The sequence below is a fragment of the Hylobates moloch genome, unplaced genomic scaffold (assembly GCF_009828535.3).
Source record: "Hylobates moloch isolate HMO894 unplaced genomic scaffold, HMol_V3 SCAFFOLD_19, whole genome shotgun sequence".
In the NCBI taxonomy this organism is placed as follows: Eukaryota; Metazoa; Chordata; class Mammalia; order Primates; family Hylobatidae; genus Hylobates; species Hylobates moloch.
This window is the reverse complement of record NW_026652294.1, coordinates 10,377,520-10,392,781: the sequence shown is the minus strand read 5'-3', so window position 1 is coordinate 10,392,781 and position 15,262 is coordinate 10,377,520. Positions and strand designations below refer to the sequence as shown.

At 44.0% G+C, this 15,262-nt stretch overlaps 1 protein-coding gene across 1 annotated transcript in view; it reads left to right on the top strand.

Moving 5' to 3' along the window:
- The first annotated feature begins 2,455 nt into the window (after positions 1 to 2,455).
- TTC28 (tetratricopeptide repeat domain 28) overlaps positions 2,456 to 15,262 on the top strand; it is a 738,720-nt gene continuing 725,913 nt past the window's right edge. The window contains exon 1 of the mRNA XM_032138048.2: positions 2,456 to 2,674. Within this exon, the coding sequence (XP_031993939.1) occupies positions 2,573 to 2,674 (102 nt within the window). The 5' untranslated portion in view covers positions 2,456 to 2,572. The remainder of the gene's footprint in view (positions 2,675 to 15,262) is intronic.

Genomic DNA, 15,262 nt, shown 5'->3' with positions numbered 1-15,262 from the left:
TTCCTATTGCTTAGTGACGTAGCCATTGTAATGTTAGGGTAATGCATTTCTGTGTTTCTGGTGATGCTGGTGTAAACAAATCTGTGCTGCCAGTTCTATAAAAGCATAGCATGTACAATTACATACAATATATAATACTTGATAATGAACAACTATGTTACTGGTTTATTTTATTTTTTGAGACAGAGTCTTGCTCTGTCGCACAGGCTGGAGTGCAGTGGCGCAATCTTGGCTCACTGCAACTTCTGCCTCACAGGTTGAAGCGATTCTTCTGCCTCAGCCTCCTGAGTAGCAGGGAATACAGGCACCCACCACCATGGCCAGCTAATCTTTGTATTTTTAGCAGAGATGGGGTTTCACCACACTGCCCGGGCTGGTCTCAAACTCCTGACCTCAAATGATCTGCCCGCCTCAGCCTCCCAAAGTGCTGGGATTACCCGCATGAGACACTGTGCCCAGCCCTGGTGTATTTAGTGTTTTTCATAATTTTAGAATGTATGTCTTCTACTTACATTAAAAAATAGTTAACTATAAAACAGCCTCAGGCAGGTCCTTCAGGAAGTATTCTGGAAGAAGAAGGCATTGTTATCACAGGAGAGGACAGCTCCATGTGTGTAATTGCCCAGGCTGGAGTGCAGTGGCACGATCTCAGCTCACTGCAACCTCTGCCTCCTGGGTTCAAGCGATTCTCCTGCCTCAGTCTCCTGAGTAGCTGGGATTACAGGTGCACACCACCATGCCTGGCTAAGTTTTGTATTTTTAGTAGAGATGAGGGTTTCACCACGTTGGCCAGGATGGTCTCGAACTCCTGACCTCAAATGATCTGCCTGCCTCGGCCTCCCAAAGTGCTGGCATTACAGGTGTGAGATACCACAACCGGCAAAATTTTTTTAGATACATTTCAGTAAGCTAAGGTTAATTTATTGAAGAAAAGCTTTAAAAAATTTTGGTGTAGCCTAAGCATATGGTGTTTATAAAGTCTACAGTAGTGTACGGTAAGGTCCTGTGCCTTCACACTCACTGACTCATCCACAGCATCTTCCAGTCCTGCAAGCTCCTTTCATGGTAAGTGCCCTATACAGGAGTACCATTTTAAAATCTCTTATACTCTATTCTTACTGTACCTTCTCTATGTTCAGGTACACAAGTACTTACATTGTGTTACAACTGCCTATAGTATATTCAGTAAAGTATCAGGCTGTACAGGTGTGTAGCCTAGGAGCAATAGGCTACGCCATACAGCCTAGGTGTGTAGTAGGCTATACAAGGCTATACAAGGTCTGTGTAAATGCACTTTGCTGTTTGCACAATGACGCAATCACCTAAGGAGGCATTTCTCAGAACCATCCCGTGATTAAGAGAGGCATGATCGTACAGTCATCATCTCCCTGAAAGCTCAGTCAACCCTGTGCAGTGCTACTGCCACACTCCCCTTTTGCACATGTAGAAATCAAGGATCTTTGGCTCCTCTGAGTGACTTGTTCAAGGTTTCTGTTTTCAAGAGATGGAGGCGGGACTTGAATTGAGATTTCCCTTTCTTGAGAACCTGTGGTCCTTAACCATTAAAACCACTTAAGAGGTCTTCTCTCTTGATCACTACCTACTAAGTGCTAGGCGCGGTGCTGAGGCTTTCTCTTGATTATTATATCGAGTCCTTAGATTTAGGAGAAACAGGCCGAGCGCGGTGGCTCACGCCTGTAATCTCAGCACTTTGGGAGGCCGAGGCGGGAGGATCACGAGGTCAGGAGATGGAGACTATCCTGGCTAACACGATGAAACCCCATCTCTACTAAAAATACAAAAATTAGCCGGGTGTGGTGGCGGGCACCTGTAGTCCCAGCTACTCAGGAGGCTGAGGCAGGAGAATGGTGTGAACCCGGGAGGCGGAGCTTGCAGTGAGCCGAGATCGCGCCACAGCGCTCCAGCCTGGGTGGCAGAGCGAGACTGTCTCAAAAAAAAAAAAAGATTTAGGAGAAACAAGTCCCGAAGCCCTGACCTTAGCACGCAAGGGTTAGTGGAGATGTGGGACTTGAACTCGGCTTCTCCGTTGAGTCTGGCTGTCCCCGGGACGCAGGCACGTGCTTGCACACCTCCACGATGGCGATCCCGTCCCCTTAGTAGCGTCCTTAGCTCGGCACTTCTTGCAGGGAAGTTCCTCTTGGCCCGGACCCTCGTCCCAGGCCCCGCGTCGTGGGGGAAGCGAAAGGGGCAGTGTGGGGAAATGGCCGAGGGGTCGGGTCCGGGGTGGTCTGCAGAGAGGCAGGCGGCGGTGCGGAGCCGGGAACGGCGCGCTCACCCGCCGAGTAGGACGGGCCCGGCGGGGGTGGGCGAGACACTGGGAACAGCAGCCAGCTTCAGAGGGCGCGAGGCGGGGCGCGCGGGGAGGGTGCGCGGCGAACGCGCGCGTGCGCGGTGCATGTGTGGGCCTGCGGGGGCGCGCGCGCGTTTTCGGGGCAGTGAGGGGCGCCGCGGCGGCGCGCAGCACGGCGGGAACATGGCGCGCGGAACCGGCGCGCGCGCCTAGCTGGCGGGACCGTTAGCTCGAGGCGGACGCGGCCCGGGCCCCGTGGGGATGGAGCAGTCGCCGTCGCCGGCGCCCGAGCCGACCCAAGGGCCGACCCCCGCAAGGAGCCGAAGGCGGCGGGAGCCCGAGTCGCCGCCGGCGTCGGCGCCGGTGAGTGCGTGAGGGGCTCGGGCCGGGAGACTTTCTTTGTGAAACTCCGGCGGTGGGAGCCGGGCCGGGCCTCAGCGGCTGAGGAGCGCCTGCGAGGCGGAAGGCGTCTCGCAGTCCGGGTTCGATCCCAGCCGCGAGCCGTCAGGCGGCGGGACCTGGTCCGCTGCCGGCCTGCCTCAGTTTCCGCGAGAGTGTGTGTGTGTGTGAGGGTGTGTATGGGTGTTGGCCTGCGCACACCGGGGGGGGGGGGTCGGTATACAGTCGGCGCCTAATGCGCGCGGCGCCTCCCCCTTCCCCCTAGTCCCCGTGGGGCGGAACCTGGGGACTGGAGTCCCCCGGAGCGGTAGGCGGCACCCGCCGGGAGACAGGTGTCGGCGCAGCCCGGGAGGCTCAGGTGCTACCTTTCCCGGGTGGGGTTTGTGAGGAGTGAGCTCTTCGTCCCCGGAGGCGAGCAAGTCTGTCGGTGGCTCATCACACAGCGCTGTTTTGGAAAGCGTTCCACCCACTTCAGCTTCGTGCTGTGTTTGGGCCACTAGTCAGGGGGAAGGATGCTGAGCGACATGGACTTTAGAGGTGGGGCTCCCGCTGGACGGGATGGCTCTGGGCTCTCGAGCTTACCCCCACCCTTGCCTCCCAAACCCCTTAGAGCGTAGTAATTATTGGGAGCACCTGATAAAAATGCCACGGACTGTGGCTCACCAAAGTAGGGAAGCCGATTTTGAACTTAAACAAGCTCCGAAGTTGTGATCAGTCCAGCTTGGCAAGCACTGTTTTAGAGAGTAGGCTTCCTGCAAGCAGGAGCCGGTTTTGTGTATACCTCACCATGGCATCTTCGTACCTGGCATGGTGCCTGGCACACGGTAGATGATCAGAAAATATCTGTAGAAAGTCTAAATTATTAGGGAGAGTGCAGCATAGGAGTTCTTGAGACATTTTCAGGAGCTTCTTGAGATTATCTGTCAGATTTGTTTTACAGTATATGATTTTTCTCAGCTCCCAACTTTTGTGATTGTTTTTAATGCCGTGTTTTCAGTATGTTCTAGGCAAAAGCAGGGTATATGTTTCTTAGTATACACTATCCACTAGGCCGGGTGCAGTGGCCCACTCCTGTAATCTCAGCACTTTGGGAGGCAGATTGCTTGAGCCCAGGGGCTTGAGGCTGTAGTGAGCCAAGGAGTTAGAGACCAGTGTGGGAAACAGCGAGACTCGTCTCCGCAAAAATTAGCCGGGTGTGGTAGCGTTCCCTTGCAGTCCCAGCTACTCTGGAGGCTGAGGTGGGAGGATCGCTTGAGCTCAGGAAGTACAAGTTGCAGTGAGCCAAGGTTGTGCCACTGCATTCCAGCCTGGATAACACAGCGAAACCCAGTCTCTTAAATAAGTAAGTAAATACATAAATGATTATGTATACTCCAGCTAGGTTAAAATTAATTCTGAATCAAAATTCTAAATTAAAATATGCATGTTTCTTTCTCTTCATCATTTGGGAACACTAGGCTTTTAGGATTTCATCCCATTGGGGCAGGTAAATATCTACATTTTTGACAAAGCAAATATGAATTACTGTTAATTCAAGAAAGGTGGGAATTTGCTTAAACCTGAGTATTTGTAGTCTTTGTGATTTTTAAAAATTTTAAATTTAAATTTTCTTTTTTTTTCCTTTTTTTTTTGAGACAGAGTCTCACTCTGTCGTCCAGGCTGGAGTGCAGTAGCACAATCTCAGGTCACTGCAACCTCCATCTCCCGAATTCAAGCGATTCCCCTGCCTCAGCCTCTGGTGTAGCTGGCATTACAAGTGTGTGCCGCCACGCCCAGCTAATTTATGTATTTTTAGTAGAGAGGAGGTTTCACTATGTTGCCCAGGCTGGTCGCAAACTCCTTGACCACAAGTGATCTGCCCACCTTGGCCTCCCAAAGTGCTGGGATTCCAGGCGTGAGCCACAGCACCTGGCCTTATTTTTATTTTTTTGAGACAGAGTCTCAGTCTGTCGCCCAGGTTGGAGTGCTGTGGCATGATCTCCGCTCACTGCAACCTCCACCTCCCAGATTCCAGCGATTCTAATGCCTCAGCCCCCTGAGTAGCTGGGGTTACTAGACCTGGCTAATTTTTTGTTGTATTTTTTTTAGTAGAGACTGGGTTTCCTTCTGTTGGCCGGGCTGCTCTGGAACTCCTGGCCTCTAGTGATCCACCTGCCTTGTCCTCCCAAAGTACTGGAATTACAGGCGTGAGCCACTGCCCCCAGCCAATCTTTGTGATATTTTGAAATTGAGGTTTATATTTTGTTCAGAGCCAAAGCTAAAATAGAATTGTTTGAAAATTAATATTTCAGGAACTATTTTTTAATTAAGTTGAATTTTATTTTATTGGTTTCATTTCAGTAGGGTTTTAACTTAAAGAAAAAAAAAATATATATATATATATATTTTTTTTTTCCCCGAGATGGAGTCTTGCTCTGTCACCCAGGCTGGAGTGCAATGGCATGATCTTGGCCTCACTGCAGCCTCCACCCTCCCGGCTCAAGCAATTCTCCTGCCTTAGCCTCCCAAGTAGCTGGGACTACAGGTGCCCACCACCACGCCCAGCTAATTTTTGTATTTTTAGTAGAGATGGGGTTTCACCATGTTGTCCAGGCTGGTTTGAACTCCTGATCTCAAATGATCTGCCCTCCTCAGCCTCTCAAAGTGCTGGAATTACAGGCGTGAGCCACCGTGCCTGGCCTAAAAAATATTTTTAAAGACAAGATCTAGCTATGTTGCCTCAATTGGTCTTGAACTCCCAGTCTTGGCCTCAAGTGATCCTTCTGCCTCAGCCTTCTGAGTAGCTGGAAGCACAACTGTGAGCTACCACACCTGGCTTTTTTTAAATTTCTAATAAAAAAATTAATAGAGTTTCCTGTTTCACTGGACAAAATATGCATATATAGGAAGGAAAGACTTTTGGACTTGAGATTGCGCTGAAGAAGAAAAATGGAAAAATGAGGCATTTTAGTCTCTCAGTGTGTTATTTTTGTAGCTTATACAGACATGTCTTTTTAAAGTGTCTTTAAAAAGCTTTATTGAGATAAAGATAAATGAGATAAATTCACCTACCATGAAATCAACCCCTTGAGTGCAGAATTTTCTGGTTTATAATATGTTCACAGAATCGCACAAACAAGACAGGTATCTAGATACTTTCAGATCATTTTCATCAGTCCACAAGAAATCCCATACCCATTAGCAGTCATCCTTATTCCCTTTTCCCCTAGTCCCTGGCAATAACTAGCCTACTTTCTGTCTCTGAGTTTAGCTCTTCTGGAGGTTTCACAGAATGAAATCTTACTACATATGGTCTTTTGTGATTGACTTATTTCACTTGGCACAGTGTTTTCAAGGTTTATCCATGCTGTAGCGTATATCAGCACTTCATTCTTTTTTAATGCTGAGGAATCTTTTGAATGGATATACCATATTTTATCAGTTCCTCTGTTGATAGGCACGTGAGTTTTTTTCCAGTTTTTGGCTATTATGAATAATGCTGCTATGAACATTTGTGTACAAATTTTAGTGTGGATATATATTTTCATTTCCCTTGGGTATATCTCTAAGGAATAGACTATCTGGATCATATGATTGTTTAAGACTACAGGCACGTGCCACCACACCTGGCAAATATTTAAAAATTTTTTGTAGATAAGGGGTCTTGCTATGTTGCCCAGGCTGATCTTGAACTCCTGGCCTCAGGAGATCCTCTCACCTCAGCCTCCCAGAAAGTGTTGGGATTACACTTTGATGTGAGTCACTGCACCTATAAAAGAGGCTTATGCCTCTTTTTACGTTGTTTTTGTTTTTTTTTTTTGAGACAGGGTTTCACTCTGTCACCCAGGCTGGAGTGCAGTGGTGGGATCACAGCTCACTGCAGTCTGGACCTCTCTGGGCTCAGTTGATCCTCCCACCTCAGCCTCCTGAGCAGGTAGGACTACAGGCATGGCTAATTTTTGTATTTTTTGTAGAGATGAGGTTTTGCCGTGTTGCCCAGGCTGGTCTGGAACTCCTGGGCTCAAGTGGTCCACCAGCCCCTGCCTCCCAAAGTGCTAGGATTACTGGTGTGAGCCACCACACCCTGTCTACTCTTTTGATAATATCCTCTGATGCCAAAAAAGTTTTTAATTTTGAGGAAGTCCAGCTTATCTGTTTTTTCCTTGTTGCTCATGATTTTGGTTTCATGTCTAAGAAGCCATTGCCAAATCTAAGGTCATGAAGACTTAGCCCTATGATTTACCCCTATGTTTTCTTCTAAGAGTTGTATGCTTTTAGCCCTTATATTTAGGTTGTTGACCCATTTTGATTTAATTTTTGTGTGTGGTGTGAGGTGTGTGTTGTATGTGGTCCAAATTTATTATTTTGTATATGGATACAAAAAATTATCCCAGCATTATATATTGAAAAGAGTGTCCTTTCCTTTATTGATGGTCTTCACATCTTTTTTGAGAATCACTTGAACATATATAAGGTTTTATTTCTGGACTCTAAGTTCTGTTCTCTTGATCTGTATTTCTTTCTGCCTTTATGCCAGTACTACACTGTTTCATTACTGTAGCTTGGTAATAGGTTTTGAAATTAAGTGTAAGTCCTTTAACTTTGTTCTTTTTCAAGACTGGCTATTTTGGGTCTCTTATATTTCCAAATGGATTTTAGGATCAGCTTATCAATTTCTGTAAAAAAGACAGCTGGGATTTTTACAATGATCATGTTTTACCGATTTTTTTTTTTTTTTTTTTTTTGAAGACTGAGTCTGACTGAGTCTGACTGAGTTGCCCAGGCTGGAGTGTAGTGGTGTGATCTTGGCTCACTGTAACCTCTGCCTCCTGTGTTCAAGCGATCCTCCTGCCTCAGCCTCCCGAGTAGTTGGGGTTACAGATGTGCACCAGTATGCGAAGCCAATTTTGTATTTTTAGTAGAGACATGGTTTCACCGTGTTGGCCAGGCTGGTCTTGAACTCCTGACCTCAAGTGATCCACCCGCCTCAACCTCCCAAAGTGCTGGAATTACAGGCATTAGCCAGTGCTCCAGCCAACAGGTCTTAACTCTTACGCATCTTATGGTTCTCATATGTATAATTGCATAGTAATATCAATTCCAAAGAATTGTTAAATAAGAGGATGTAGGTATATATTTAGAACAATGCCTTGCCTGTGGTAGGGATTTGATATTTGTTGTTTATCTTCTTCTGCTAATTAATTCCAGTTAAAAGTGAGCCACAAAACAAAAAACAGACAAACCCAATCAAAAACCAAGAAAAACAAAAACTCCAAAACCACAGACCAAAAAAAAAAAAAAAAAACAAACAAAAAAAAACCACAAGAAAAAACCACGAACAGAAACCCCAAGCCTCTTCCTGTCCCCATCACCTTTCTACGACCCAAGACATCCCTGTGAGTGCTTCAGGAACCACTAAAGAAGACAAGTCTCTCATACCACATAGTTGTATTGCAAATGCATGTGCAATCAAGGTTGCTATATAGAATATTTGACAGTGAATTTTAAATATTAAAAATAATAAAAGTATAATTGAAAGCTCTTTATTTTTACTCTACGATTCTTGTTTTGTGTGCTGTTTTTTCACTACTTTTTTCCTGAAAGCAGCAACAATATTTTTTCATTAAATTTCATGGTTACAATCTTTCTTCCTTTAAATTATTGCTATTTTTAAAACTGTTAGAGGGAAGCCTGATGTTTGAGCTTAAACTTGGTAGAACATTTATTTTGGTGTCTCTTCAGCAGCTGGGTACATTGTTATTTTCTTTTTTTTTTTTTTTTTTTTTTGAGACGGAGTCTTGCTCTGTGGCCCAGGCTGGAGTGCAGTGGTGCGATCTTGGCTCACTGCAAGCTCCACCTCCTGGGTTTATGCCGTTCTCCTGCCTCACCCTCCCGAGTAACTGGGACTACAGGTGCCCACCACCACGCCCAGCTAATTTTTTGTATTTTTAGTAGAGACGGGGTTTCACCATGTTGACCAGGATGGTCTCGATCTCCCGACCTCATGATCCACCCGCCTCAGCCTCCCAAAGTGCTGGGATTACAGGCATGAGCCACCGCGCCCGGCCAGGTGCATTGTTATTTTCTAAGAAGAGAAACTAGAGACATAGTATGATACAAATATGATGCTTGGAACATCTCATGTTTCTTGTATATTCACACTGTATTATCTATAGTCTTCCAAAAACAAACACTAACCAGTTTTCTATAGGCATGTTTTAGCAAAATATGAGTATCAATGCTAATTTGATTTTCATTTTATGATGATTGACATTAGAGGACAATAATTTAGTAATTTTCATCTTTACCAAAGTGATACTCTTTATGCAATTCTGTGAGTGCAAAGAATGTTGATATCAAATTTGTCCTAACATTTTCTGAACTATGTCCATAGTATGTTGAAACAAGATCATGGTGATTTTTGACTTCCACTATGACATGGAAATGCCAAGTACGTACCAGGCAAGGTGGGGGAACCACATACAATAATAATACATTCTCTTATTTAACATTCACAGTTAGCTTTTTTTTTGAGACGGAGCCTCTGTCGCCCAGGCTGGAGTGCAGTGGTGTGATCTTGGCTCACTGCAAGCTCCGCCTCCTGGGTTCACGCCATTCTCCTGCCTCATTTTCCCGAGTAGCTGGGACTACAGGCGCCTGCCACCAAGTCTAGCTAATTTTTGTATTTTTAGTAGAGATAGAGTTTCACCATGTTAGCCAGGATGGTCTTGATCTCCTGACCTCGTGATCCGCCCGCCTCATCCTCCCAAAGTGCTGGGATTACAGGCGTGAGCCACCGCTTCCGGCCCAACTTCTGTTTTTAACTCCTGCAAAACCACAACACAAAGTCAGGTTTGTTGTGCTTAGGCCGTTTGCTATTTCTTAGCAGTCCTACTCTTCATCCACAAAATAAAACCACATCCTCATTACAATCATTTATCAAGTGGGATCTCAAAAAATCACATTCCAGATTACTATATGTTAGTTTTACGCTATTAATCTTGTAAAATAAGGTATGTTCTTCACGTCCTTGCCTAGGGGCAGTATAGCTATGATGAAAAAGGGTTTTTTCTGTAGTGGTCACAGTGAGGCCAATTACAGCCATACTACAACACCTACTTGCCCTCTTTTTCTGTTCTACTCTCCAGTTATTATTATTACCTCTTCAGTTCTCCAAATACTACTTTTGGTATCTAGCAAAATAATTCCTGGTATTTAGTCAAAGAGTAGAAGGACATTATTGTTGCTTTCTCTTTCTCAACAGCAAGAAAATATTATTGATTTTTAGTAATAAATGTTTTAAACCGGGCGCGGTGGCTCATGCCTGTAATCCCAGCACTTTGGGAGGCCGAGGTGGGTGGATCACGAGGTCAGGAGTTCAAGACCAGCCTGGCCAATATGATGAAACCCTGTCTCTACTAAAAATACAAAAATTAGCCGGGCGTGGTGGCGGGCGCCTGTAATCCCAGTGAGCCGAGATGGCACCACTGCAATCCACTCCAGCCTGGGTGAGGACTCTGTCTCAAAACAAAACAACCCAAAAAATTAGCCTATAGTCCCATCTACTTGGGAGGCTGAGGAAGGAGAATCACTTGAACGCAGGAGACGGATGTTGCAGTGAGCTGAGATCACACCACTGCACTCCAGCCTGGGTGACAGAGCGAGACTCTGTCTCAGAAAAAAAAAAGTATTTTAGTTTTAGTTTTAAAGGGTTTATTTCTATTTTAATTTTCTGATAAAAGCCTTATTTTGTCCAGGTGCAGTGGCTCATACCTGTACTCCCAGCACTTTGGGAGGCCGAGGTGGGCATATGACTTGGCGTCAGGAGTTCGAGACCAGCCTGGGCATCATGGTGAAACCCTGTCTGTACTAAAAAAGACAAAAATTAGCCGGGCGTGGTGGCAGGTGCCTGTAATCCCAGTTACTTGGATGGCTGAGGCAGGAGAATCACTTGAACCTGGGAGGTGGAGGTTGCAGTGAGCTGAGATTGGGCCACTGCATTCCAGCCTGGGCGACAGAGCAAGACGCTGTCTCAAGAAAAAAGTGAAAACAAAACCCACATAATGGAAGAAAAAAAAAATTTTTTTTTTTTTTGAGATGGAGTCTTGTTCTGTCGCCCAGGCTGGAGTGCAGTGGAGCGATCTCTGCTCATTGCAAGCTCCGCCTCCCGGATTCACGCCATTCTTCTGCCTCAGTGTCCTGAGTAGCTGGGACTACAGGCGCCTGCCACCACGCCTGGCTAAGTTTTTGTATTTTTTTTTTTTTTTTTTGAGACGGAGTCTTGCTCTGTCGCCCAGGCTGGAGTGCAGTGGCGCAATCTCGGCCCACTGCAAGCTCTGCCTCCTGGGTTCACGCCATTCTCCTGCCTCAGCCTCTCCGAGTAGCTGGGACTACAGGCACCCGCCACCACACCTGGCTAATTTTTTGTATTTTTTAGTAGAGACGGGGTTTCACCGTGATCTTGATCTCCTGACCTCATGATCCGCCCTCTTTGGCCTCCCAAAGTGCTGGGATTACAAGCGTGAGCCACTGCGCTCTGCCATTTTTTGTATTTTTAGTAGAGACGGGGTTTCACTGTGTTAGACAGGATGGTCTCGATCTCCTGACCTCGTGATCCACCTGCCTCGGCCTCCCAAAGTGCTAGGATTACAGGCGTGAGCCACCGCGCCCAGCCAAGGAAGAAAATATTTGTAAATATATATTTGTTAAAGGACTTATTATTCAGAATATATAAATAACTTACTATGCAATGGTAAAAGGACAACCCAATTTAAAAATAAACAGGCCGGTTGAGGTGGTTCATGCCTGTAATCCTAGCACTTTGGGAGGCCAAGGTGGGAGGATCACTTGAGCCCAGGAGTTTGAGATCAGCCTGGGCAACATAGTAACGCCTCTTCTCTACAAAAAAATAGAAACAAATGTAGCCTGTGACCACTTGAGCCTGGGAAGTCGCAGCTGCAGTGAGCAGTGATTACACTGGTGCCCTCCAGCCTGGGTGACAGAGTGAAACCAAAAAAGTAGACATTTCCTAAAGATATACAAATGACCAATAACATGAAAAGGTATGCAACATCATTAGTCATCAGTCATGCAATCAAAACCACAATGAGATCCACTTTCCATCAACTGGGGTGGCTAAAGTTAAAAAGATAGACAATAACAAGTACTGGTGAGGATGTGGAGAAATTGGAGCTCTCATACATTGCTGGAATGTAAAGTGGTGCAGCTGTCTTAGAAAATGCTTTGGCAGCTCCTCAAAATGTTAAACATAGACTTGCCATATGGCGCAGTAATTCCACTCCCAGGTGTATATATATATTATATATATATATATATATATACGTATGTGTTGTTATATGTATATGTATATATATGTATATATATATATATATATATATATATATATATACCCTAAAGACATCAAAACAATTGTTCATACAAAAACTTGTACATGAATGTTCATTGCTATATTATTTATAAAAGGCAAAATGTGAAAACAGCCACAAGTGCAACTAGCTGTTGACTGGATAAACAAAATGTATTTTTTCCAGTGGAGTATTATTCTGCCATAAAAGGAAGAAGTACTGATGCATGATACAACATGGATGAACCTTGAAAACATTCTAAGTGGAAGAAACCAGTCACAAGAGATCACATATTGTAATGATTCTATTTATGTGAAATAGTTAAGCGTAGACAAATGCATAGAGAGAGAAAGAAGATTAGTGTTTGTCATGAACGTTGGGTGGGGAGGAGGAGGGAATGACTGCTGATGGGTATGGGGTGGTGAGACTATTCTAAAATTAGATTGTGGTAATGGTTGCAAAACTCTGAATAAACCATCAAAAGCCACTGAATTGGATTCTTTAAATGGGTAAGTTTTACGATATGTGAAATGTATTTCATTAGAGGTGTAGAAAAATGTCAGAAAATGAAAGTCTAACCCTTAAAAAATATCATTAAAGATATTGAGGTCTTTATTTGCCTCCCCCCTCTCATTTTTATTTTCAGTAATACAGGGTAAAATGAGTAGGATTACTTGATCAGGCCATCTATGGCCATTTTATGGAATGACAAACTAAGTTCAATACTGATAGAGTTGTATTCTGTGTATATATATAATAGAGTATATACTGTGTGTATAAAAAAATTCAAGCATATGGAAAAACTTATTTAATTCAGTAATAAACCTTTATATTTTCTCACCAGTTCAGTTTAATAATAATTAACATTTTTGCCAGTAATTGGGTATATTTTGGGAAATAGTAGAATAAAGATTTGTAGACTCTCTTACATCTCCTAAAAGAAAATAAAATTCACTAAGCATGTATGTGGAAAACATCTTAAATAAAGATAGTTAAGAATGTTTTTGTGAATTAAAAAAAGTAATGTGAACATGTTAAGGTATCTGAACTTACATTTAAATTGGATTATAAGTAACTTAACATTTTTAATGCAAGCATATTAACCTTCTTGTGCTTATGAGATTATTTTGCCAAATTGTAGGACAGGGGAAACTGTCGACTCCACAGAGATCTTCCCTTTGACCAGTTCTCTACTAGGAGCTTAGTTTCCTGATTTTTAGTACAATTTGATATTGAGGGACATATATTTAAAAAGGCCGGATACTTAGGTATAATAATTGGGTAAATTGTACCTTTTATTTTGGCCCTAACTAGTCACACTTCTGGGAATATTCTTCCCCTGTCAGGAATTTCCATGTTACCAATATAATTTTGGGATTCAGTCACCTTTATTAGACATGTGGCCCCATGTGAAGTTTCTTTTTCTTTCTTTCTTTTTTTTTTTTGAGACGGAGTTTCGCTCTGTCTCCCAGGCTGGAGTGCAGCGGCGCTATCTTGGCTCACTGCAATCTCTGCCTCCTGGGTTCCCGCCATTCTCCTATCTCAGCCTTCCGAGTAGCTGGGACTACAGGCGCTCGCCACCACGCCTGGCTATTTTTTTGTATTTTTAGTAGAGATGGGGTTTCGCTGTGTTAGCCAGGTTGGTCTCGATCTCCTGACCTTGTGATCAGCCTGCCTCAGCCTCCCAAAGTACTGGGATTACAGGTGTGAGCCACCGCGCCTGGTGAAAGTTTCTTATCACTAGAAAAAGTGTATTGCATTTCCTGATACTGCACAATTGTTTCTGTTCTGTGTGTAATATTTTTGTTTTGACTTGTCTCGGATCCATGTCATTTTTGGCTTGTGTAGCAACAGTCTTTTCGAATATTGCTCCACTGTCCAATAATGCTTTTGTTGAATCCATTGCGTCCTAATATTCACAAAGATTTATGAAAACCATTTATAATAATTGTTAAGAAATCCACCACAAATTCCAAATACATTTTATGAAAAATAAAATTTTCATTAGACTTATTTGGATGAACCATATAAATTATAGAGTATTTGTGTGGAAGCACTCTTCCTTCTGTAAGTATAGGTGTTTGAGATTATTATAGCTAGACTAGCATTTATATTGTGCATACTCTGTGTCGGTACTGTTTAAATACTTTACATATATTAACTAATTTAATTCTCACAACTTTATGAAGTAGGCACTATTATCCCCATCTTACATGTGAGACAAGTGCAGTATAGAGAGGTTAAGTAACTTTATCAATACCATCCAGCTAGGAAACTGAGTTGCCCTGGATTCTAATTTAGCAGGCTGGCTCTGGAATCTGTTCTTAACCATTTGCCTTAGACTGTCTTTGATTTGTATGATCACTAAGCACATAGTGATCAATTATAACTACCTTTTGCTACTAAACGTTAGACTTGTTGCCAGAAAATAACATAATTTCCCTGTGGATATTGTTAAAACCTAGTTTTTATTGTGAGGTTTAAGGTTATGTTGGCACACCATTCTGGAATTTGTCTCTATAATACTGATCAAGCAGTATTTGACATTAAGTTTATTATCAAATTATATTATCTATTTAATGAAAAGATGAAATTAATTACAGTGTAAGCAGTGTAATTTCTTCATGTATTGAAAGTTACAAAACTGAGCCAGGCATGGTTGTACCTTTCTGTATTTCAGCTATTTGGGAGGCTGAAGTAGAAGGATTGCTTGAGGTCAGGAGTTCAAGACCAGCTTGGGTGACATAGTGTGAGACCCAGTCTCTAAAATATATTTTTTAGGCCAGGTGCGGTGCCTCATGCCTGTAATCCCAGAACTTCGGGAGGCCGAGGCAGGTGGATCACCTGAGGTCAGGAGTTTGAGACCAGCTTTGCCAACATGGTAAGACCCCATCTCTACTAAAAATACAAAAATTAGTTGGGTGTGGTGACGCGCTTGTAATCCCAGCTGCTTGGGAAGCTGAAGTAGGAGAATCTCTTGAACCTGGGAGGCAGAGGTTGCAGTGAGCTGAGATCGTGCCACTGCACTCCAGCCTGGGTGACAGAGTGAGACTCTGTCTCAAAAAAACAAAACTATCAGTCAAATTAGCCGGGTATGGTGGCATGTACCTGTAGTCCCAGCTACTCGGGAGGCTGAGGCAGGAAGACCCCTTGAACCCAGTAGTTCCAAGCTACAGTGAGCTATGTTGGCACCACTGCACTGTAGCCT